Here is a 27,328-nt window from a genome sequence, read left to right as displayed (position 1 = left end):
CTCCCCTACCTGGAGGTTGTGTGTAGGGGGTGTGGTTGAAAGTTCCAAGCTTCTAATCAAGGTTTGGTCTTTCTGACCAACACGCCCCCATCCTGAAGCAATCTAGGGGTCATGAAGAGTTGCCCCATTAGAACCAAAGAGGCTCCTGTCACCCTTATTTGTCACTCAGACAGTTCCAGAGATTTTAGGAGCTGTGTGTCAGGAATGGGGACAAAGACACAATATCTTTCTGTGGTACCACAGTTGTTGTTTGAGTGTTTGTATAAAAGGAATATCACTTTACCACATGGTAGTGGTCATGTGTCAATAAAGCTTAAGCCTTAAAGAGTAGTGTGTCAATAAAGCATCATAAGCTTTAAGAGACAATAGAATGAACGTATGCTGTCAGCCCATCCCTAGTTACTGAATATGAGTCTGATGGAGACGCTGTCTGTGACCTGTACTCTCGTGGGTAAAATGAAGTTGGGTTTCTAGTTTTCCTATTACTCTTCCATGCTCCCTATTGAGGGATCAGACAATACTGTATCTGTTTAAAGACTTGAAATCGCAGAATACTATTCAATCTTGGATTTTCATCATTAGAACCAATCTACTGCCCTCTGCTTTCATTTTCTCCAAAAGTCTGTAACAGAATCTTCAGCCCAGAAAACATATCGATGATCTTTGTAAGTGAAACACAGTTTAACGTGGTGTAAGATTGCAGGAGTCTTCTTATTTCCTTACTCCAGAGAGGAAAGAAGCCAGTTTGAACTCCTTTTTATGTGTTTATCGAAATTCTTTTGCCAATCCTTAACATAAACAACATCCGAATCAGTGTGGATTTTACAGTTCTTTAAGTTCATAACTTTCAGAGTACATCAAAGTACTCTAGAGTGAAATTTCATATGAAATTGGGGTTTTTGAGATTTAATAAAAAATAACAGAAAGAGCAAAATTAATCCAGTCCCATACTGCGGACTTTAGAAGTGTTGCTAGCATGGAGCTTTGTGGCTTTTCTACAAGATGTAAGACTGTTAAAATTCCTATAGTTTAACTGTGTTGGTATTTGCTCCTTTGACTCTGAGCTACTCCTTTTTTTTTTACAGTGTGTTAAAGAAAATGCAAAGATATGCTACAACCCAAACACTAAACATCACCTTTAAACACACCCACACACAGACACAAATAGAGCAGTATGATAGGATATAATAGTTTCCCATTTGATATGATGCATTATAATATAATTATATATTAATCATACTATTAATAATGATTACCTTTAGGAGGATTTTGGTTTAGATAAGAATCTGTGATACTGCATATATTTTCATCAGGGTTGATTAAAAAATATCTAGAAGAGTATATACATTCACACTGTTTTTAAGATACTCAATTTTATCATAACTTATAGTTATGTTGCCATGTGTTCCTTAAGTTGATATTATATAATGTCTTCAATTTTACCATCTCCACTCTTTTTGCTAAACTTTTACAAATCACACTTCTTAAATGGTTTGCTCTCCCTTGGTTAACATGGTACAGTTGTCACCAATTTTACCCCTCCTGCTTTTGAAATCACCCATTCTTTGTTTCCTTCTCTGGTTTCACTTACTGTTTCTCTACTATATTTATGAGAAGTTTCCAAGATAGGTCCTAGCCCTTCCATTCTGTACTTTCTGAAAAACAAATCTACATTTATATTTTCACGTGTCTGCATTGTGGCTCAAGTTTACAGCACCAGGTCTGCGTTCTCACTTGCACTTCAGTTTGGGGTTCCGTGTGATGTACCTTGGATTTCCCCAAATCATCTGAAACTTGACAAGTATGACACCATACTTCTTATCTTTGTTTAGAAACTGATTCCCTCTTCCGGCTTCCCCATTTTGGCCAAGAGCAGTGTTTTCCTTTCCTTTAGGATCTAAATTTTGGCTCTTCCTTTGACTCTGTCTTCTCTTTCCCTGCCACAACCTCAGTCGTGAACCTTGGTGATAACACACTTCATGTCCTGTAGATAGATTCCTGCCCTTCACTTTGTTCCCATCGACTGCAAGTTCTCAGAGAAGGGCCCAGGAGATACTCAAAGTGCTTGTTTGGGGGGCAAAGGGGTGGGGAGATCAATGAGTAAATTATCTGCTATTATTATTTTCTTTTTTCTATTTCTTCTTATTTTTTATAAATTTGCTAGAGTTGTGGAAAATGGAGATATATATACAAGAGTATAAAGAACACTTGGAATTAGAAAAATAGGTCCAAGATCACAAGTTGCTTATCTCCTCTGAGCCTGAAATATTATTATTAATAATAATATTAATCGTATGTTTACAACACTGAGTTATGAGTTAAATGAGATGATCTACGTGAAAGTGCTTTGTAGACATTAATTCACTTGGGTGTTTTTACTTACTGTATTCCAGAGTCTTTGAGGTAGAGTTGATTGATATATTTGAAATGTCTGGAACATAAAGGTATTAAAATAATAGCTATTTATTTCTATTTTATATAAGGCAATGCCAGAGTTAAATCATAGTAATAAATTTATTAATAGAAATGAACCAGATTGCCTGGATTTTGTTGTTGCTGTTTGATATATTAGTTCCTCGCTCTCAGGTCTTCACATATTAAAAGGTTATAGAAGAAACAGTAGCCCGAGAAGATGAGAAAGATAAGAATAGTATAATTTGCAAGTTTGCTAAAGTCAAATTGTACTGATTTTACATTCTAAAATCCCTAATGATTAGCGGACATCAAATTAAACCATTAGATTGAAAATAAAGGTAAAATCACAGGTATAATCCATTTATGTATTGATGTTGGTTCAGATGAATTGGTAATTGAGCATTCGCCAGGGAGAACACCTGTAAACATGCCCACAAAGATGGGGAGGGATTTGCACAACTATCTATGATATATTTCATACTCATTTCATATTGGTACTGTTGCTGCTAAAATGGGATTTTACTCTATTCAGAGTTCCTGAAGTTTCAAAAGATGTTTAATGTAAAATTTGGCTTAATGGCTCAATGTAACCTTTGTAAATAGAGTCATGCTTAGGAAATCGACACACCTCAGCAATAGTATACTGCTTGCACGAACACTAATTATCATGTATTACGTTCATAACAAGCCTACAGGCTACCCCTGCTTCAAAAAGGTTTATTACTAAGGGGGTAACACTGTGCATGTTTCTTGCTCTGTAAAGGTTTCCTCGCAGATTCCTTTTCTTTTGTCTCTTTCCAAATAGTTTTATTCGAAAAATATGAGTTCTTTTTTGAAACTCTAAACATAAATGCTTTTGTAAGAGCAGGAAGGGAAGCAAGCCTTCTCTGGTGACAATTATTGTCCTTATTTTTTTTTTATTCATTCATTTTTGGGTTAATTTAGTCTGGCGAAAATTACATACATATTCATGTTTCTTAATAAGAACAAAGCTCTACTCTTGCTTATTTTCCATAAATTTGTCCTCATAAGCAATTTGATAGACATGTACTTTAACTATTAGAATAAAAGTCCACAGTGAATCCATGGAACTTGGTTTCAGATCTATAATTCATTAACTCCTTCCCCAAAGGTCCAAATGCTTCTTTATCAGATTACAGTAAAATTGCTACTGCTTTCTTTTAAAATTTCAGAGTGGGGACACTGCAACTGAGGTGTAGATTGTCTGTCTATTACTAAATGCATTAGAGTTCCTGAATGTAGTTTCAGTTTGATCCAAAGCATTGATTTGAAGCAAAATTATAGATTGTGGAATTAATTATAATTTTTCAAAAATGATTTTCTTGCTCAGAATTCCATGGAATGCATGTCTGAATTGTTTACATTAAATATATAGTTATTTTACTTCCATTGCCAGTTTGCTATCTATATGAGATTTATAATACCTAATCCATATTGAAATATCAATAATATTATACTATTTGTTAAACTTTCAATCATCATATGGGCATTGTTTGGACAGCAGATGTAGAAGTTGTAAGTAGGATAAAATGTCTCAAGTGTTACAAAAGTGCTAATAAAGGAAGGTTTTGGAAACCCAAAAGTTACTTAGGCTATTAGCTTCCTTGGACAATTAGAAGTTGACGGAGAGTGCTTTATGATTTGACTTAATAGTTGTATCATTATTAGGTATTATATTTTAAAAATAATTAACACATCCCTCTAATGGCCAAAGTTAATGTACCTTTTAACTTTGCCATTATTTTGCTTTAAAAGAAAACATTGATTATTGGTTTTCAAAACCACAGCTATTTCATCCATGACAAAAATATCTTTCAAAGTTCTTCTTTTCAAATGTTTTAAAAGCAATTTTTATTCCAGAATCTTGAAAGATTGTGCTAAAGCTTGTTTTGCTAAAGAAGCTGAAACCCAGGTAGCTTCAGAAACTATACTTATGCCATATAGGAAAGTGGGAAAGTTGTAAAGATTTGAATTTTCAGTGTAAGGAATTATTACTGTGGTTCTGAATTATCCTTTGTATATATTCACATTTCATTATATGAAAAGTAGAATATTGTTACTTACTGGAATTTCTTGAAAAAGTAAAATAATTTTTAAAATATAAAATAGCTTTATTTTTATGTGTGTTCATTGGATTCAGTCACTGGATTGATAAAATTTATATAATTGGTCCTCTATTTCTATTTATGTTGCATTATCTAGTAGCAACATGTTATGGTGATACTTTTAAGATTATGAATAACTGTTTACAACATTTATTTTGACATTATTTGAAATTGTTAACATCCCACTTTTGAAAGTATTTTTTCTCAAAGATCAGATTTCCTCCCGCATTTTTTCGGGGACTATCTTAGGATGTATTTACTCCTTTATTCTGTGCTTAAGTCCTTGATTTCAAGAGAAATTTTATAATTTTATATTCTAAATCCAGACTTGTCCACCATGTTCTCTTAAATAGGCAACATATGATTCAAATTTAGAGACAGTACAATGTTTGGTGTAATCCTATGCTAAAAACTTCACGTGAAAATTCAGTACACATTAGTAGTTTACTAAATGTGGCAGTTTAGATTTACAGAGTCCATGCCATATTTTTAATTTCCCCATTTTCTTTAAGTGTATCTCAATCTTGAAAAAAAAATCCATAATAAGCACCAGGGACACATAGAAAATACCAAGCAGTATTTTCTGTAGATGATTTCTTTTTACCTTGGTACCAGACCCCTTCTGTATCCTGTTTAACTTTTTAAATTTATCTCAATTTTTGACTGAATACGTGTTAATAGATGAATGAACTGTCATTTTATTAGAACAATAATTAAAATAATTGCAGTTATTTTTAGTTTCATTCTTGTTAACAATGAACATTTACTGAGTATGTTTGGTACCTTGAGGTCTTTCAAGTATTCAGCATACACCTGGTCTTAAAACCACTCCATTAAATGCTGATATTCTTGAATCATACCCTCAGCAGTTAATAAGCACATCATATTATGGAAGATGTGCCAAGAATTACTGAGCTGAGCTCTATTTTTTTCCCATCTTAATACTAAACAGTACTTTTGTTATTTTCCTTGATTTTATAAGTAGCGAGTAAAGTACATGAAGTAATGTAAGCATTTTAAAAATATGCAAATTTTTTATCATGGCTGGAAAATTATTTGAAATCTGTGGAATAATTCCAGTAGTGGCCAGGCAAGAAATGCTCAGAAGAGGGACTTCCCTGGTGGTCCAGTGGTTAAGACCCCATGCTTCCAATGCAGGGGGCACGAGTTCGATCCCTGGTCGGGGAACTAAGATCCCACATGCCACACAGCAAAAAAAAAAAAAATGCTCAGAAGAGCTTACTAATGCATTTATGTTTCTCCCATTTATAATATGTTTTAACAACAAAGTACCTTGATTTGCAAAATATATCATTTATTTTAGAAAGTTCTGATCGGTCCTATACATATCTACATAATACATACATGTGTATATATGTGTATGTGTGTGTATGAATACACATATAAAATTAAATTGGGTGGCCAGATGAGAGAAGTAAGGAAGAATGATGAGAAGAGTGACTTTTCTATGTTTCCTCCCCCAAAATCACATAAATTCTTGACTGTGTTGACTATCTCCCTTAGGACATGGCTAAAGGCATGAGTAAACCAAGATATATGACTATCTAAAACTTTCTTTTAAATCTAAGTATTGTACTTTTTTCCAGTCTCAGCATTGTGATGGAAATGTTATTATGACATTAAAGGATATTCTTTATTATTGCTGTGCTTTCTTGACCTGCCATGTCATGACTTGGCTTCAGTTTCAAGGTCTTCCATTTCCTTGGCCAGTAGGGACCCTGAGGGCTTAGCAGGAAGCCCCTGTGGATAGTGGGCAGGGTGGGAGGTCATTGCTGCCCAACAGCAACTTTCTTGACTGATTAGGTCACTGGGATGACAGCTTCCAGGGGATTCCTATCCAGTTCTCTTGTTGGCAGCAGAGATAAGAAGCTTGTAAAAGTGAGTTTCTGAAATACACAGAGTTAGAAGAAGCCCTTACCTCTCTGTCAGAGGCCCCCGTTGTTCGAGTGGTATGGTATTGTAGGAATTATGATATAACCATTTAGTTCAGCAGGTATACAGATTTGACTTTCCCCTATCATGAATAGGTTTATATTTTTACTGATTCTGGCTTTAATGGTATGTTACTGTTGGCTGTCCAGTGTATGTCATGGCCTGTGTAAAGGCTCACTTTTTTGCCCCATGTACTATGTTATTTGGCTCATGGAAAGTTCCATAATGTGCTTGCATGTTCTTAAACAGTTAATGGAAACGTGATTGTTACCACCTTCTTGTATTTATTTTTTTTTAATTTTTTTTTTTTTTGATGTGGACCATTTTTAAAGTCTTTATTGAACTTGTTATCCTATTGCTTCTGTTTTATGCTTTGGTTTTTTGGCTACGAGGCATGTGGGATCTTAGCTCCCCTACCAGGGATGGAACCCGCACCGCCTGCATTGGAAGGCGAAGTCTTAACCACTGGACCACTAGGGAAGTCCCCTGACCACCTTCTTTTAAACGTATAGGTTTTATTTTTAAAACACTCAAGAGTCTTCTCAAGTTCAATTTCTTTCCCTTTCTTTTCTCATAATATCTTTGATAGTAACACTGTCTTGGCCATCTCCCAGCCACACCCACCGCCTCCGGCCATCAACAGCATCTTCTGGTCCATTGTACTCCATGACCTACCAACCCAAAGAAAACGCTGTTAAAACCAAATTCCTCCTAGGACGGTTCCAAAAAGCATTCAGCAACATCTTACTCTTTTGCCATGTCAAAGACCTTCTCTTCCATATAACGCAAAAAGCTGGGGGAGGAAGGGTCTAGGCCAACAAAAGAGTGGTTCTTTGTCAGCTAATTCCCAGTGATGGTTAATTTGGTGTAATCTTAGTGACAATCAAGACACAACAATTGTATTACAAGAATTGACTTTGCAGGTTCCAACAGATTTCACTAGGCAGAAAGATGTTCCTTCAAAAAGTCAAGATATTTAGTAAACATAATGGATGAATTTCAAGAAAGCCTCTGCTGCCATTTACTGTAAAACACAATGGAGACTTGTGCTTATTTAAGCAAGATTCTTTAAGAGGGCTTGTGTGGATCAAAACATGTCAACATTCTTAACTGACAGGTGCTATGTGTGGGCATCGATGATTCATTTTTTACTCTTGTTTGAAATGATTTCTAATGAGAATCCTAATATTTTTATACATTATTTTACCTAAAACCCTACTAAATAGCATTTTTTAATTTTATTTTTTTATTGAAGTATAATTGGTTTACAATGTTATGTTAGTTTCAGGTGTATAGCAAACTGATTCAGTTATACACATACGTTTATAAATATTCTTTTTCAGATTATTTTCCCTTACAGGTTATCACAAAATACTGAGTAGAGTTCCCTGTGCTATACAGTAGGTCCTTGTTGGTTATTTATTTTATATACAGTAGTGCGTGTATGTCAATCCCAAACTCCTAATCTATCCCTCCACCTCCTTTCCCCTTTGGCAACCATAAGTTTGTTTTCTATGTCTGTGGATAATAGCATTTTTAAAATAGAATTTCAAAGTATAGCGTATAGAACAACTGAAGCAATTATGCAATTAGGTTATGCTCTTATATAATGAAGGCCTAAATAAAATAAAAGGATAATTTCTAAATAGCTACCAACTTTTTAAACACACAGTCCATTTCACTTATTCACTTGACATTGCAGTAGTTGTTTGAATTTGCAACTCCTGATATAAATATCAGTATAAACTCATGTAACATGGGTTTTCTTTGGATGGAAAAATCTTGCAAATAAATAATTCTTACAGAATCATTTGGCCAGACAAATCATTATCAGGAAAATACAGAAACTGAAAAATGTATCATTGGTTTAGAATTTGTGTGTGTTTATCTAGTTCTATATCTATGTGTTTATGTATATGTGTGCATATTTACATTATATATATACTGTAATTTCTGAAAAAAAGGGTGACTATAGATGTTGAGATGAAACATTATTTTGTGGTATATTTACTGAAATCTGATCCTATTTAGCCTTTTTATTTTGAAACTCCAGATGAAATTCAGTTAAGTAACAGCATAGGTATTAGCTACTCATTGCTTGTTTTCAAAATCTCCATTATTAGGTCATATTCTCCTCTCCTTAGCATAATCTAGTCTCTATGTTGTAAACTGCCCACAAATCTAAAGCTGTTCCTAATTTTCCATCCTTCAGTCTCCACAGCCATCTGCAACAGGCATTGATCTTTTCCTAATGCAGTAATAAGTTAGAAGCGTTTTTCAAACATGGGCACTTTATTTGCTGTATTGTTGTCAAGAACAAAAGGAAATGCATTTGGCCAAGGTCAGTGTGAGAGAAAGGCTGAGGCCTGTGCCAGAAAGCTTTCTGCTCTTCTGGTTCATTAATGCTATCCATTAGGCTTTGGTCTTCCTGATTTAAGATATGAAGTATGTTGATGTTTCCCACTGCCAAGGCAGTTGTTGTACTCTGAATCTGTGGGTCAATTCCATCTTTTTAAGTACACCATTTCATTCATAGAATCTTAGAACTGGAAGAGAGCTTAACACGTGATCAAACTCATTCATCTGCTTCCAGGCAGAAGAGTAATCAAAGTGTCTACTAGGAAAGAGAATGGTTTTCTCCATTTATCAAATTTCCCAAGTATAGGGACCTTGGTCTTGCTTGCTCAATAATTAGTATCTAAATATAATTCTGATTAGTAAATTTTTCTTAATATCTATTTGAGGTTTTCCCAGCAAATCAAATGCTGTTTCCTCTTACACTACCAGGATGAATATTGAAAAATTAAATTCGTATGTCCTACCTTTCAGCAACGCTCTTTTTTTTCAGTGCTTCATGCTGTTTTGTCACCTTCAAGCTCTCTATACCTTTCTAAAGTTACAATATACTAGTACATTAAGAAAGACACGATAAGCAAGAATTACTGAGAGAATTGACAAGAGGTCCATATCCTTCTGTGTATACATTCTAGATTTAGAAATATCAAAAGAAAAACAAACAAATGAAAACCAAAAAAAACCTGATTAGTACATGGCTATAAAGCATGTTGTAAATTGATTTATTCACTTACTCAATATTTTTGAGTATCTACTATGTGGCAGGCATGTGACGTATACTGCATGGGCCATGACAAAGCAACATGCAATTAAAATATACGTCAAAATCATCTGGCTGTATTTTGATCCTTTGAAGCTATTTCCGTTAGAGTGTCATTTCTCACCATGCCCTCAACCCTCAACTTTTGTGGTGGAATTATGAATATACATAATAAATAAAATATTTGGAAGTTTGAGTTTAACCCAGATTATGTTTATATATATATATATATATATATATATATATATTTTTTTTTTTTTTTTTTTTTTTTGGCTGCATTGGGTCTTCGTTGCTGTGCGCAGGCTTTTCTCTAGTTGCGGCGAGCGGAGCTACTCTTCGTTGCGGTGCGTGGGCTTCTCATTGCGGTGGCTTCTCTTGCTGCGGAACACGGGCTCTAGGTGCGCGGGCTTCAGTAGTTGTGGCACACGGGCTCTAGAGCACAGGCTCAGTAGTTGTGGCGCACGGGCTTTGTTGCTCCGCAGCATGTGGGATTTTCCCGGACCAGGGCTCGAACCCGTGTTCCCTGCATTGGCAGGCGGATTCTTAACCACTGCGCCACCAGGGAGGTCCCTAACCCAGATTACGTTTTAAAAATAGAGAGCAAGCCTGTTGGCAGGAAGGAGTAAGAAAATGTGGTTTGGAATACTGCAAGGAGATTTTCGTGGGAAATTCTGCCTCCTTCTCTATGAGGCAGTGACACTTAGAGACTTACTCCCAACATCTAGCCTTGAGCCGCCTTGTGGCTGGAAAAGCGTGTTTTTCTTTTCTTGGCGCCTTTAGGATTTCAAGATTCTTCCTGGCCTTGTGGACCATTGTGAGCATCCTGGCAGTACCTCCCAGCGAGCCCCTCCTGTAACAGCTACACACAGGGAAGTCTTTCAGGAAATTTATGACCTGGTACAGATACAGGCTTTCCTCAGCCAAGACCCACTCTATTTGGCATCTAGAAATGTCATTGGTGTTTTCTTTTTTACACACTCTTCACACATCCTAATTTAAGAATAAAAGTACAGCCTATGGACCTCACCTTGCCACAGCACTTAAATGTACAATTTTCTTTTTTGGCCTCAGAATAAGCACTTTCCTAATTGTTATTTTCCTTGACTGAAAATCTTGATATGTTTACATTTACTTATGTATAACTCTCCACCAAATCTTCAACATTATATATCAATTAAACATGAACCTGGAGTAGCACCGTATTAAAACCAAGATGCCCAGAGTAGTAACATAAGAGTGTCATTAAACGTTTGGTTTAAAAACCAGATGTTTCTAAAAAAGTCTTTTCATATGCCTATTATCTACAGCAACTCAAACTGAATTTACAGTCATCTTGCTGAAACCAGCTAGAAGGAAGATCCTAGAAATATTCAAGAGATCAAAGGATGATAAATGGAAATTAATTGCACAGGAAACATGACTTAATTAGTGTGTCTGTCATTGATAGTCTTTTCATATTTGTCTTTAATTTTAGTGAATATATCATTTATGTATAAGTGCTTTTTTATGATCACTGCCACTCATGATTATTCTACCCTAGTTTTTCTCACGAGGTCTTAAATTCCCCAACAGTCTGATTTGTCAACTTTGGGGGAGGAAAACTGGATTTTAATTGGCTTGAAAATGTGCTCTTGTGGACTCGAGGCAGCTGGCAGTGCGTTCTGAATCCGCCATGCGTGTTCTCCATGTCTGCATTTCTACAAGGCTTAGACCAGGCTCTCATGCTCTCTCTTGGTTTCCTTTCCTTTTTCTCCATTAACTTTCCTCACAAATACTTAGCAGCACAGTTGGCAGATGAATGGAGGTTAGCGATGGTATATAGATTTGGATGAGAAGGGGGTGGAAACCATTGTATTTTCTTTATTTCATATTAGACCTTGAATCAACCCATTGTAGAGTATCTCTCTAAACTTCCTCCTTTTTAAAAAAATTTTATTGAAGTATAGCTGATTTACAATGTCGTATTAATTTCTGCTGTACAGCAAAATGATTCAGTTATACATATATACATATTCTTTTTCATATTCTTTTCTAACATGATTTATCACAGGATATTGAATATAGTTCCCTGTGCTGTACAGTAGGACCTTGTTGTTTATCCATCCTGCATACAGTAGTTTTCATCTGCTCATCCCAAACTCCCAATGCTTCCCTCCTGCCCTCCTCCCCCTTGACAGCCACAAGTCTGTTCTCTATGTCTGTGAGTCTGTTTTTGTTTCGTAGATATGTTCATTTGTGTTGTATTTTAGATTCCACATGTAAGTGATATCATATGGTATTTGTCGTTCTCTTTCTGACTTACTTCATTTAGTATGATCATCTCTAGGTCCATCCATGTTGCTGCACATGGCCTTATTTCATTCTTTTTTATGGCTGAGTCTTTTTTTTTTTTAATGTTCCTTCATTTCTTCTTGTTATATTCCATTTGGGCTACTATAACAGAATACCATAGACTGGGTGGCTTATAAAGAAGAGAAATTTATTTCTCAGGGTTCTAGAGGCTGAGAAGTCCAAGATCAAGGCACTGGCAGATTCAGTGTTCAGTGAGGGTTTCCTGGTTGATAGATAGGCTTCTTGTTGTCCTCACGTGCTGGGAAGGGCCTGGGAGCTCTCTGGGAACTCCTTTATAAGGGCACTAAGCCCATCATGAGGGCTGCACCTTCATAACCTAATCACCCCCAAGGCCTCACCTCCAAATACTATCCCATTGGGGATTCAGTTTCAACATATGAATTTTGGGAGAACACAAACATTCAGTCCATGGCATTTCTTGTTTACTCCACTAAAACCTTACAGGGAGGCCACTGGACTCCACTGTGTTCCTCTCCATTGAATGTAATGCAGTGACTATGGCTCTCATTCCAGCTACTTGAATACCAGCTTAATTTCATATTTAATTCATTTTTACAGGGCATTGAATTTTGCATAAATATTCTTTGTGCTTCTGTTTACACAGAGAATCCCCATGGAGTGCTGTGCATTGTTATTACTATTATTATTGTATTAAACTTATTGCTGCCGGTGTCACAAGAAATAAGAAATAAACGTCACAGTGTCACAAGAAAATTTCTCACTGATATGAGATTTGGGCGTGTATACATTAATGTTATGTTAACATTTGATCTCTATTGAACTGATTTTTTTTTTCCTATGTATTTTGTGTTTTTGGTACAATTCTTTTTTTCACATGACCCAGACATATGTTCTTTCTGCTAGATTTACTTTATTTCCAGTCTCAACTTTGCAAAATCATAATCACCAGAAAAATATTCATTAAACACCATGTGTCACTTTGGTATCTTAGAATTGGCTCTTGGAATTTCTGCTTGAGTCTGGTAATGCATTTTTATTAACTGTGCTGAGTTCCTAACAAATTGGCCAGGGCTTAAAGTTTTCCCCTACTAAAGTGACCATAAGCTTCTCTTTTGAGCTGAACTCTACTTTGGTTGCCCACGTGATCTAGAATCACACATGCTAAAACCAAATGACCTCCAGACTCACCACCATCTTTCTCTGTCACCTATTTCCTTTTTTTTTTTTCTCCCACAACTTATATTCTCTTTGAAATCCACGTGTGGTTTTTTTGTTCACTAGACTCCACTGTATTCCTCTCCATTGGATGAAACACAGTGACTATGACTTTCAACCCACAACTTATAAACCAGCCTGGTTGATTTCATTTTTAATTCATTTTTACAGGGCATTGAATTTTGCATAAATAATATTTGTGCTTCTGTTTACAGAGCATCCCCATGGGGTGCTATGCACCGTTATTACTGTTATTATTGTGTTAAACTTATTGCTGCCAGTGTCACATTTAATTGTGAATTAGTAGAATCACTTTTCCTGATGGTGATGTGCAACCACATTTCATGTCTTTACCCACTAATTCACGACTTTATTCACATGAGAAGGCAATTTCGAAAAGGATAAAGGGAAGAGTCACCAGTATTAAATAGTAACCAGACAAAATAGAGTTCAGATAGGTTTAAGTCACCGCAGTATCTCTTTCAATAGTTTATGAAATTTTTAACAGGCAAAAGAGAAAGAAAGGGAAGATTTTCTTTTTTTTCTTTAAAGGCAGTCTCTATGTTTAGCAAATACAGGCCAAGCAAACTCGCTCGCTCGCTCTCTTTCTCTTTCTCTCTGACATCAAGCAAAGTAAGAAATAGTGCCTTTTGAATAGGAGATTTCCTTTAATTACATTGGGGAAGTGATAATGGTAGGTATTGCATGTTTAATGTAATGTTCTGGATGCCCCTTTTTCTTTCCTTTTTTTTTTTTCCCCCTTCACAGCCACCTCATCTTGAGCAGAAATAAAAGGTTCAAGGCTTGTCAGCATCAGTTTATAGATAGCTGTTTAAAAATAATGAGATATTGGGTATTGTAAGGCTCAGAGCCGTCTTGCCAAGACCCATTTATTTCTATTCACCTTTTGTCAGAATTGCAGACAGAAGACATTCAATTAAAACTTGTCACCTGTTGCAGATGACCTAATTGGTACTTGTATGTGTCATAGATCAGGGCTCCATGCTTCAGATGAAGCAACTGGACCCCTGGTGGAATAATATTTTCCCTGCAAAATATTTTGTAAACTATGTCTTTTTCAGATTTCTATGATTTTGATTTCGGCTCTCAGCCAGATTATAAATTTAGCACATATGCCTCAGAACCAGCCAAGAGCAGTGAATCACACCTTGAAAAAAAAGAAGGAGGGACTTCTTTGTGGCTATGTCCTGTGCACAGAAACCTACAAATATATTTTGGATGCAGCTTGAATCTGAAACAGAGGGAAGCCTTTGTAATTTCCTGTGCAAGCCTCACATGTTTAATAGTCCAGATAGCTACCAAGAGACCAAAATGAAAGACTTCCCTTTGCTAATTGTTAATTCATCTGTAGAGCAAGGAAGCTTTAATGTGAGTCCTGGCTTTTATCTCTTTTAGTGACTGAGGACTCAGTTAAAAAAAAAAAAAAAAAAAAAAAAAAAAAGCCCGCCTAATGGATATGCATTTTCTCTCCCTGTGTGATTTTTCCCTTTTATTTCAGCAGATCTTACAGTGCTTCCACATGCAACCAAGCTATTTCCAAAGTTCCTGAATTGTTGTCATGCTATTTCAGCAGAAGTAAATGTAACCATTCGTCAAGGTGTCTAACTGAAAAGCCGCCATCGGGGTCTCCTTCTAAACTGTAAAACTCAGCCAGAATGTTGCTTTGCCTCCATGGCCCTGGCAAAACAGTCCTTGTTTTCTTTCAGTGGCATTTTAAAGAGGAACAGGGAGCGAGGAAATGAATATCTCTGGGTCCCTGCCTCAAGAGAAAAGCAGACTGACTGAATCTTTTTTATCATTTTTGGTTTGCCCACAGTCTCATAGCTATAAACTTCTTCTAAGTGGAGACGCTTTATAGAGTCATAGATGCAAAATGCCTAGCCCTTCAGCGGAGTAAAAGTATTCCTCTCTCCTCGTGCTAGTTCATCATTCTGCCTTGCTCTTTGCATGCACCCCCTATCAGGGTGCGAGTATTGTTTACCACAGTAATTGGGTTTTATCTGCCCGTGCTTCTGCTTTTGGAGTCTATACCACATGCTCTTTCCCAAAAGTAGAATTTGATGACAGAGAAGCAGTATAAACATAGTGCTTGAGAACGTGGGCTCTGCAGCCGTGGTCTCCAGCTGCCACTCCTGGCTCAGCCTCTTCCCAGTTCCAGTTTTCTCATTTGTAAAATGGGATAATAATAGCACCTGCTTCATAGGATTGCTGTAAGTGTTAAATGTGTTCATGTACGTAAAACAATTAACCCATTGCCTGGAATAGAAGCAGCTCTCAATAACCAATGGGTGTTTTGGTTGATTCCAAGACACTTCATACAGAGATTAAGTCATTCCACTATCAATGAAGACATTGCTTGTTCAGGAGATGCAGATATCAGGAGTCAAAAGTTTGCTGAGATAGGAAGAAAGGAACGAAATCATGAAGCCATGTTGAACAGTATCACTGTCTATTTTGAGAAAGGGCAATAATAGTAAGAGAAGATAACTAGGGCTTGGTGTGTTTTATTGTCTCTCATGATCCTCCAGAATTTAATATGGTTAGATTCTCCCTGGAGTATTTGCGTCAATGTACAAATAATTTTCACTCATCCCTTTACTGGGGTACCTATAAATATGCACAAATACTGTAGGTAAAGCTGGTACTCTCTGTAAGGATGCTGTTACGAGGAAGAATCCCATCACAGGCTGCCACTAAAATTCTCGCCGCTGTGTCTTGATTCTGCCGATCTGCCTTTGCTTCCTTTCCTACAGCCCCTCAAAGGGATTTTCTCCACCCTCTGTTTATGATGGTTCCCTCACAGAAATCTCAGGCAAATTCAAGGGCGTTTCTAGGTACTTCTTTTCCTGAACGGAAAGAGCCGGATTCCCTTCCGCAGCAAAGGGAACCGCAGTACCAGAGACATCGTGGAGGACAACGTTCCCACCCTCTTCACCTTCTTGCGGCATAAGTTTTACTTTCCCAGGATGCTCCTCATCCTCAATTACAAGTCGTGTTGGATAACATTTAAATAATCCAACCATTTACTTAGTAGTCATTAAAGTCACTAATCTTTTAAAATATTATTTCACTATCTTTTAAAAAATTATCATTACTTTAATATGACTATTTGCATCTTTCTTAAGTATTCCAGGGGTCTATGTAATTAACGTTTTTAGCAAACCTTTGTTTAAGAACAACGTTATAAAAAGGCTTGTCTTTAATATAGCGAAGTAGGCTAGGATGGCCTTGTGTAATTCTCTGAAGGGGAGACCTTTTATTATCCTATGAAATGACTTTGTGCTATTAAAAATGTGAAAAATACTTTTGTCTTTGGACGATATAATACTGTAAAAATTTGCATTTGGGCATAAAATGTAGACTTAAAATTAGCTGACCTAAGAAGGCCTTGTGCTGAACTGTTTTACTTCTTTTGGCATTTATGTGCCTCATAGCAGTTTTTGTTGTTTTGTTTTTTTCCTTCTTGCCCTATTCCTGCTTCCTCAATTTTGTAAATTCTGACAACTTATGAGATTTGTGATTCCCTTGTGGCAATGTAGGCACATGCAGTATTTGATAGAAAAAGCGATGTGAAACGTTCTGTTTGGTAGGTAATGTCAACTATTAAAATTTTTTATTTAAAAAACGAAAGGGGTAATGGCAGTCTCCACATGAATAGAAAATCCAGTTGCCTTAATTAACTTCAAATCCTGTCAAACATTGAACATTGTGGGTATCTTATTTACTGGGAGAAATCTTCCTTTTTAAACTTTTTCAAAAATGGTTTACAAGTGGAGTCCAAACAGAAATTGTTTGTATTTAAGATTGTAAAGATGTAGAGAGACAGGCTTTGCCATTGTAAGTGGAAATATTTGGATTAGATTGATGTTTGTTTATGGCAAATCTGGATTTTCCAGGTCCTGATGGTAAATACTGTTGTTGTTTTTTGTTTGTTTCTGCTGAAAATAGAGACTTTTAAATGAAATGTATTAGGTTAATTGGATAATTATCAATTCTCTACTTAACTTTGTATTGTGTGTTTCTAGCTAAACTCAGAGATAGCATTTTTCTTTTTCATAGACTTTGGGTTAGTTTCTGTATCTGTTCTAAAATAAACTCTAAATGATATTATTAGTGACAGGGATGAGCAGCAAATAGAATGGGATACCAAATATTTCTGTAATCACTTAGACATCAAATAATGTCATTATTTCGGTTTTATCCTTTGTATTATCTTACCATTCAATCATACCTCAAATGTGTTTACCTACAGAATTGAGGCAGGGTAGACTGTCACACTCCATGGGGGTAGATTTTCAATAAATGATCACGATGCAAAATATATTTCAATAAATAATATAGTAATATTTCAACAAAATAATGATATAATGGCAATTTCCTTGGGATTTTAAGGTTTATAAGATATTTAATAATGCATTTGTATAATATCCAAGTATATTAGTATAATATCCAAATATATTAGTACCTTATATTAATATAATTGGATCATTAAAGCAAAACACCAGGGAGGTTATTGTCTTAATATCCATCTTATATTTGGAAAAGCAAACAGGTTAAGGAACTCAACAAAATTTACAGAGCTTGTTAATGAAAGAGCCAGAAAGAAACCATTCTGATTTGCAAACTATGCCTTGCTTTTTTCCATGTTCTTCATATAATATTTAGGAATAAATTATCATATTATTACAGTTGGAAACATTTTTCTGGAAAAACTTTAAAACTAGAAATATACTGAAAATAGACTTATTTATTTATTTATTGGCGTATAACTGCTTTACACTGCTGTGTCAGTTTCTGCTGTACAGCAAAGGGAATCAGCCATACATATACATATATCCCCTCTTTTTTGGATTTCCTTCCCATTTAGGTCACCACAGAGCACCAAGTAGAGTTCCCTGTGCTATAGAGTAGGTTCTCATTAGTTATCTATTTTATACATAGTAGTGTATATATGTGAAAATAGACTTCTTAATGATATCTGTATAGTATTGTTTTATCAGACTCTTTAAAATACAATTATTAAAGTTTCAGTGCATATATTATTATGACTCAGATGAATACATCTGTTTATTTTCAAAGATGCACAAATAAAGAAGCTGGGTCCACATGTTTGAACACATAGTTTGGGCTGATTTAACTTTGAGACCTATGTCACTTGTGTATTTCCGTGTTATATGATTGTCCTTGGGGGAAAAAAAAACTGGTTTTACTAACTATGTTTTTTCTCCAACAGAACTGAGTAAATTGATGAATAATTTTAGTATGATGTAGAAGTAGTTGCAGGTGTGTTACTAGGATTTGAGTTTAGACATTTCACTGAGTATGAAGTCAGCTAAACTAAATCATTATCATTATCATCATATCACTAGAAGATGCATAAAAAGAAGATTTTCCAGATTTTGAAAAGAGATTAAAAGCAGTATAAATATTTTTTACTTGAAATTGTTGATATTTGCCTACTTTTAACCCCCTAAAATGGGAATAAAAATTTCACATAAAAGTTATTATGATCTTTTAAAATACATCGACTCTGGAAATTTTTACCATTAAGTGTTATCTAAACTTGGCAGGAACAATTTTTCTGTATATTGACTGCCCATCAACTTGTGCTACATAATTGTATTAATTATTAATTATGTAGTATTAATATCTAATTTTTTCCCTCTACAGTCATCTACTGAATACCATATACATAAAGTTATAAATCATAAAAGAATGCTTTGTCCAACTGATCTTTATTTTAGGAAGTAAAGAAAGCGTTAAATGATGGCTTTGGTAAAAAAGTACTTGAATATTTAGAAACTGGATAGATATGTAGATGGTATGGATGGATGGATGGATAGATAGTAGTTTATCTACCCACACACTGAAAGGAGGTGAGGGGGAGGGAAGAAAGCGAGAAGAAGAGGGAAAAGGAGAAAGAGAAAGCGAGAATGAACGTAAGAGTGAGAACTCTCCTTTAGATTTTGGAGGAGCACGTAAAAAATAATATGAATATTTCAGTAATTCATTGTTCAAAGTTGAAATGAAATGCACAGTAATAAAATTATTTCACAGTATTTAAAGGATCTATTCCTACAAATACAAAAAATATCCCATAATGCATAATAAAAATTCTGTCAATCAAGTATAGGTATTTTTTTCTTCATGATGTTTAATAACTAGTTTTCAGTGTTGCACTTCTCCCATAAACTTGGGCCAGTTGGCTAAGCTGATTGGTGGCTTTAGTGTGATATAACTGTGTCAGAATTGTTTCCAGCCAAGACCTTGAATCCAATCTTTCAGCCACGATCCTCTTCCTTAGGCCTTCAGGATGGACGAAATCCATTGTCAGAAACTCACCAGCTCTGACTCCTGTGTTGGAAAATACGTAGTGTATTGTTCAGTATTTGGGCATGCGAGGCTATATTGCTCATGGTGAACTCATGCCCTGACAGACACCAAAAGCAAATTTTGGAGTCTACAAACCTAATTGAGATGCATTCTGTGAGCTTTCTTGGTTTGTTTTTTTTTTTTTTTTTTTAATTTTTAAAATTTTTATTGGAGTATAGTTGATTTACAGTGTTGAATTAGTTCTGTGGTACAGCAAAGTAAGTCAGTTATGCATATACATATATCCACTCTTTTTTAGATTCTTTTCTCATACAGATCATTACAAAGTACTGAGTAGAGTTTCCTGTGCTGTACAGTAGGTCCTTGTTGATTATCTGTTTTATATATAGTAGTGTGTGTATGTCAGGCTTTCTTGGTTCTAACAATTTCAGAGTTATTTTTAAATGTTTCCTCCTTTTTTTAGCCTTCGTCTGTCATTGTCTTTCTCTCTCTCTGTTTGTTTCATCCTGCCTTCTCTTCACACCACTAATCATATCACATTAATGTTCACATTGCGTTGGAGCTGGATGCCAAACGTGTTATGATACCACTTTTAGTTATATATGCTTTTAATTTTCTAAACTCTTATAATGAAAAATTTTAAATTCTTAATGATGAAACAAATTTGAATGGATCTCAGATGAACAGACAAAATGCGACCACATTATATAAACTGGAAAAATATCTTGGAGAAAGAAAGAAATGAAAAAAGACAAAACATGACTAAAGGGGGGGAAAAGGGGGAAGGTGTTAAACTTTAGTAAATTAAATATAGACACAATAAAAATAGAACATTAGAAATTAGATAAATGAAGGAATGGAACTCTAGGTGCAAAATTGCTCTAAAAGCAGCAGTCAAGAAATGTTTCTTCATGACTCACAAGCACTCTATTTTCATTGAATACTTAGAGACTGTACCTAAGCTCTTTGTTTTTTGATATTTGTTTGTCTAAACCTACTTACTTGCTCTTGAAGTTGTCTCCTGATATCACTTAAACTCTGCTCTGATGTTTCAGTTTGACATTTCAGGGTTTATCTAGAACCAAGTGTATGTTTGTGTGTATCACTAAAAGGAAATCAACTCTTAAAGTAGTAGTATTAAGATAATATGAAAAGTTATGTTTTTCTTTAGCTCATGGATTGATAGTCATCTTTAACATATGAGTATATATTCACCTTCAGGATTCACATAGAAATATATCAGCCTTTCCCAAACTGTTTCGTATAATTCAGTTACACCACAACTCACCTGTTCCACGTGATATTAACAAATGTTCCCAAAACAGGATCCTTGGTTAAATTGGTTTGCAAAACATTGCATAGGCTGTATCTCCCTCTGAGAGTTTTATTTGAGAGTTAGTTGCATGTTAAAGGCTCTGAGAGGGCCTTCAGTAAAATAACAATACTGAGGATACTGTTAAACCAAATCTATCTTCTGAACAGTTTGAGAAATACCAAAATATGTACAATGAATTACTTGGTTGTGAATTTATTAATGGATAATGTTAATACTGTCTTATCAATTAAGGTACAATATAAGACCACAAAGCGAATCTCATCTCTCTCTTACTCCCAAGTAATCTTCTCTTTATTTGATAAAGATTTATAAGTTTCTGTCCTAAACTTTACAATTACAGACCGGAAACCACGTTATTAACAAGCACCCTCCCCACTGCCCCATGTAAATGAAACATTTCTTTCTTTTTAATCCCTTTCTTTCCCTTTTGCCCCTTTCCTTAATGTTATAGATCCACTGCCAGCAAAACCTCCCTGAATCTTGACCCAGTCCATCACTCATGAGGAAAAAGTATTACTAAATGCCAGTCTACTTTTGCCTACTTTCTAGCTTCACGCTTCATCTCTGCCCTCCTAACAAATCCCTCCTTCGCCATCCTAGCCTCCTGAATTCTTTCAGGAATCTCCTCCTTCTGACCTGCGTTCAGTCCAGACCTGCTCTCAGTTTTCTTTCATTTGAAGGAAAATACAAACGTGTGCCAGAATGTAAGGAACATGCTCCTTCTGAGACATGTTGACTTAGAACAGGGAACGATCCTTGCGTCTCATCTTGTGTAGTGGGGTTCCAGCTCTCTACAACATGTAGGGGTTTTCAACTCAATTCAGTTCCACAGGTCCACGTGGAGTCCTCTGATAGACCGGGGTGGATTGAACAGCTCTGGGTCTGCTGATCTACTCAAGCCCACACATTGAGCTTTCAGGGGTGACTGATGAAGAGGATACACATTGCCAATGTCTTTAATTTGAGAAACTGTGTTAGCACCAAATTCCAGTTTCTTTGTATTAATTCTCAAGGAAAGCTACCTTTCCTTTGGTATGTAGGTGACTCTGATGGCCTTGCATAAATGTCTTTCAGCTTGGTCATCTCTGCCAGGTTTGGTTTCCAACCTGTGGCAGTCTTGGTTTAGCCATCACTTTTTTACATTCCTCTACTTCCACTGGACCCTTCTGCAATCTACTCTCTGTTTACCTAGCACCCTTGGATGATACTCTCTATGTATTTGATTGGTCTCAAAGATAGTTACCTCAACAGTAAGGAAGTGCCTGTCTTTCCCCACAGGAGTGCGTCTTGACAGAGTACGTGGAGGTCGGCAGAAGTACAAGCGCAGAATAGATGCGGAGAACAGCCCGTACCTGAACCCTCAGTTGGTTCAGCCAGCCAAAAAGCCATGTAAGTACAGCAGACATGTCTGGCTTTCCAGCACATGACATCCTCCCAGCTGGCTCTAGGTACATCAGTTTTGGCGTGCCCATCCCTACTGACTCCAACGAGACTTCTCTTTGTTGGCGGGGGTGGGGAGATGTGGCTTTATTCCCAAGGATTTCCTTTGCAGGGCAACAACAACTCAGCTAATTAACTTTTTTTCCTATGGTTTTCTCCCCCTCTACCTTTTTTCACCTAGTCATTTTGTGGAAGCGTAAGCATACCAAGGCATAGCTTATATAGTGCGAATTTTACATTTACAGGTTATTTTCAGAGGTACATAAAATGGATCGTACCATGATCATTAGTTCATTGGAGCTGTTAGTTTCAGATTTCACAAGAAAGTGATTTTTGTAGTTTTCACTAGCTAAATGAGTTTGTTCAACCTCCCAATGAAAATACATTAGGAGCCTCATTAATTTAGAGCTATAGAAGGTTAACGCACTCGCTAGCAATAGATTAAAACAAGGAGGGGCCCTACTGATAACAAGCATAGGTTGGTAGTTCCATTTCAGATGCCCTTATGGGCATTATGAAGTGTTTTTTTAAAAGCCCATGGTTTGATAATGCCCGGCTGCAATTTGAAACGATGGTAGGTATGTAGCTAAAATGCAAACCCCATTCTCTTTGTCATTAGCTAAAAAGAGCTAGAATATAGACTGAGGCAGTTAACTGTGTTCCAGTTTCTGAAAAATCAGTTCATGGCTGTAGTGCAAAAGGGCTAACATTTTAGGATGTTTATGCATAGAGTTTATACGAGGCACTGAAAGTGCTTTGGTGGAAACAATTCTCACATTTAGCTGTCTCTGTCTCAGAAGACACAACCAGCCCTGACCAGAGGAAGTTGCAGCTATAGCAGTTCTAGAAAAGACATGGGTAATTTCTGATCTGCTTTCAAGGGAAGAGAAAAAGTGTCCTCTTCTCATTCAGATTCTCCAGGAGGGGTCGCTGTTATGCATCATCCGTGTGAGCATATGGGGGTCTGTTAAATACGTAAAACAGACCCTGAACTGTAAATGAAAGGACATTTTAGCTATGTCAAAGGAAAAAACAACCAGTTTTACATAAAATTAAAGCTTAAGTGAACATATGGCATGGTTTCCTTTTGCCTTTCCAAAAAACATTATGTTGATTATACCTTCAATTGTCCAATCTGGCATCTTCTCCTCAGCCTGCATAAGCTGTTTGGCATTCTGCAAATACAATCTAGGACTGCATTAAGCAGATTTTGCACATTAGAATAAAAAAACTTTCTGATAATACAATAAAATGCAATAAACACTCATGTTTAATTTCATTAGAGGTTTCGTTTTCCTGGATTCACTAATATCCAGACTGGCCATTTCTCATTCATTTTATACGAAGTCGACTGACACCATTGATGATATCCTCTACCGAGAGAAAAATGAGCACCAGCCCATTCGTAAGTCCACAGGATGGATAAAGAAACATCTATGGTTTTCGGCGGAAACCTGAGAAAAGGGGAAGAGGCTTGTCAAGTACCTTTAAGAAGATTACAGCAATTTCAATGAGCTCCATTTGTCTGAGATAAAAGAGGACTCCTAATAAATCATTACTCATTATCTTAAGGCCTCTGTGTTAATTTTCCTTAGTCTATCCAATTAGTGTATTTTGGTAACAAACATTTATAAAACTTAATTTTCAGATCCTGTCAGAGACTAGGCATGGGCTTTGCTCAGAAAGTGTCTGGGGGAGATTTCTGGAGCCTGACTGATTGTTTGTGTACTACAAAAGCCCAAGAATGAAAATTGGGTTCTATTGATTCTAATTAGGGAAACATTAAATAAGATTCACCTAGAAACAGTGCTGCCGGCTATTCCATTTTCTGAATGATAGGAATTTCTAAGCTTCCACCAAATTTCTCTGACCCCCCTCCAGTCAAGTATCCAGTGGCTTGGGTAAAACAGGTTGCATTTTCCCTGTACTGAAAGAACTCGAATCACGATTTCCTTCCGTTACATTTTTGTACCCTTTATTACTGCATTTTCTTCTAATCCTGAGGATCTAGTAGTTGCTGACAGGTTTTGCTGCATTGTCAGAGCAATGAAAGTGGAAACTTTTCCAAGCGTAGCTAAAAAACAGGGTGTTGTTTCGATAGCATATACGAGAAACAAATGTCATTCTCTTCAGATCCTACAAATTAAAAAAAAAAAGAATCTCTATTTGATTTTAATTTCTTTTCTAGAAAATATGATATTTGGGAATACTTCCTCCCAAATCTGTATTTTTAATTTGATAATAATTGAATATTACTGCCATTGAATGGTTATCTGTTGATAATTTGAAGTGAACAGAAGTCATGTGGCAGTCATAGTAGTAAAAATTTTAAACTCTATCAAAAAATTACTAATTATAGCTTGGATAAGTATCCTTGTTATGTTGTTACAGCAGACAAAAAAAGAACTATGTTTTCAATTCTAAGGTATATGAAGTCTTTTCATTTTAAGTTAAAAAAGTTAAAAATGTATAGGGAAAGGCAAATGGTCTAGTAAACGTAGAGGAACCTTTGACTTGGCTCACAAAGATCCCATTTAATACCCTAGTTTTCTAGAGTAATAGGACACAGACGTTGAAATATCTGAGTTTATTCTTACCTATTTGTATTTCCTCACTTAGAAGAAAGTATCAAATCTAAAGCTACATGTAGAAATTGAAAATGGGGCCAACAAGAAAAATCATTCCGTTAGCAAGGCTTTATAACCCCTTCCATAAACTCTCACATGGCCCTGAGCGATAAAACACATTTGATGTGATGCTTTCCATTTGTCTCTAGTGTTTATTTTATGAAGGATTTTAAAAACATATATCACAAATTTCAGACAGATAAATCTGAGCCAGAGAATGAGCTAAAGACAACAGATGAAAATAGAGGATTAAAGTATTAGATGCTCCAAAGTGGAAATACGGTCACATTTAAGTTGGAGTATTTTTCTGGAAACTGACATTGGCTATATTTGGAAGATGGGCTGGGTATGTGGGGAGGGGGAGAAAGGCAAGACATTCATATTGAATGCATCCCACTGAGACAGAGTTATACAGTCAGTAATTCACCCCGGCAGAAGGGCTCTGACCTTTGCTCCTCTTTAAAGGAATTAGGACAGTTAATGACTTTCATGCCCATTATGTCTATGGGCAGTAGGAGTTCTTTGCCTCCTACATTATGTTCTATATTTCAATGGTTTATATGGATATTTATTTTAAAGCTGTTGTATGCTATTTAATCTGCTTCCCCAGATCCCACCTAAGAATCAAAGAGCAGACCCAGAAAGCATCTAACTTCTCTTATCTGTTTGCTATAAAAAATTTCATTGCAGGACAGATGCTTCATTCCAGCAAAGGCAGATAAAGCCAAGAAGAAACAAAGAACTATTACAACTGCTATGGGTTTTCCAGAACACTGTTTAGTATATATATGTTGAACCGTAAATGGAATATTTGGGGTTGATTATAGGTGTTTGAGGGATTTTTTTTGTTTTGTTTTTTGTTTTTGCTCAAAATACCACCTAGTTTAGAACGTGCGAAAGAGGGATGATACTACTAGTGATCTTGTTGTGCTCTGGTCTGATTCTGCAGATAACAAGATTGTCTCACATTTATTGGTGGCTGAACTGGAGAAGATCTATGCCATGCCTGACCCTACTGTTCCCGACAGTGACATCAAAGCCCTCACTACACTGTGCGACTTGGCCGATCGAGAATTGGTGGTTATCATTGGATGGGCGAAGCATATTCCAGGTACCTTTTCTGAAATGAAAAAGAAAAGTTTGCCATTAATTCCCTAGGCTTTATATGTTGATTTAGGCAAATTCACAATTTTCTCATTAGGATTTTTAAATTTTATTTATTTATTTTAATTTACTTTTTTTATTTGTATTTTTTTAATTAATTGATTGTTCTTGGCCACACTGCACGGCTTGTGAGAACTTAGTTCCCCAACCAGGGATTGAACCCGAACCATCGGCAGTGAAAGCGCAGAGTCTCAACCACTGGGCCACCGGGGAATTCCCGTTCATTAGGATTTTTTTAAACCTTTACATTTGTTTTTGTCATACTTAATTTAGTGCTTTCTTGGTCCTAATAGAATCATATGCCATTTTTATAACTGTACCATCTTGAATGCTTGTTAATTATTTTTTCGCATATGAAGGTACTATTGCCAACCTAAGATAAAGAGAATATAACTTGTTAAAATATTTCCTTATTCTTTTAAAAAGTTCGAGTTTTCTCCTAAGGAAATACTTCTGTTTTTTTCTTTTCACTTTAAATAAATGTTTATGAATTGGGGGCTTTAAGGCAGACAGCCTGGGTATAAGTCCTGCCTGGCCTGCCAATGGGACAACTTCCTGAACTTACTCTATCTTAGCTTCCTAAACTCTAAATAAAGCTATAATATCGTAATAAAAAATAGTTTTTGTCAGGAGTAGTCTAGATACCTTTTTTCCTTTTAAAAATCACTTATTTTGTTGTTCTTAGTGGCGATTTATACTGAATTGTTTTTCATATTTGCATATTGCTTTGGTTTACAATTAGATATTTACCATGAATTTATACATAAATTATGAAAATAAATGTTCAATTGACATTGTAAATATTCTCATATGGTGCCTTAAAAGTAGTATTTCAGGTTTTTATTTTTTAATATTTATTTATTTATTTATTTGATTGCGCTGGGTCTTAGTTGTGGCAGGCGGGCTCCTTAGTTGTGGCATGCGAACTCTTAGTTGCAGCATGCGTTTGGGATCTAGTTCCCTGACCAGGGATCGAACCCGGGCCCCCTGCATCGGGAGTGCAGAGTCTTATCCACTGCACCCCCAGGGAAGTCCCAAAAGTAGTATTTTAAAGTATCCAATTATTTTTCTCTCCAGACCTGTCCTTAGATCAGTGAACATATACCTGATCACAAGGTTTAAGAATTGTAGTAGTCTACTTGAATTATTGTTTGTTTGAGCTTTGATCTTCAAATAGTTTACAAACAAATTTTTGGACAATGAGCCGTGTTTCTTTGGTACAGTGAACTTATTTCTGTCTCCTTAAACTAGTTTGTCTTTATGCCTTGAA

General features: G+C 35.9%; 1 protein-coding gene across 4 annotated transcripts in view; it reads left to right on the top strand.

Moving 5' to 3' along the window:
* Positions 1–27,328, top strand: part of LOC130707487 (cyclin-Y-like protein 1) — a 184,873-nt gene that overhangs the window by 88,569 nt on the left and 68,976 nt on the right. For all 4 annotated transcript variants that reach the window (XM_057542117.1, XM_057542106.1, XM_057542102.1 and 1 more), the window contains exons 3-4: positions 22,106–22,216; positions 25,844–26,005. In XM_057542117.1, coding sequence (XP_057398100.1) covers positions 22,106–22,216; positions 25,844–26,005 — 273 coding nt within the window. The remainder of the gene's footprint in view (positions 1–22,105; positions 22,217–25,843; positions 26,006–27,328) is intronic.

Source organism: Balaenoptera acutorostrata, chromosome 1 (assembly GCF_949987535.1).
Source record: "Balaenoptera acutorostrata chromosome 1, mBalAcu1.1, whole genome shotgun sequence".
Taxonomy (NCBI): Eukaryota; Metazoa; Chordata; class Mammalia; order Artiodactyla; family Balaenopteridae; genus Balaenoptera; species Balaenoptera acutorostrata.
This window is presented reverse-complemented; position numbering and strand designations above follow the sequence as displayed.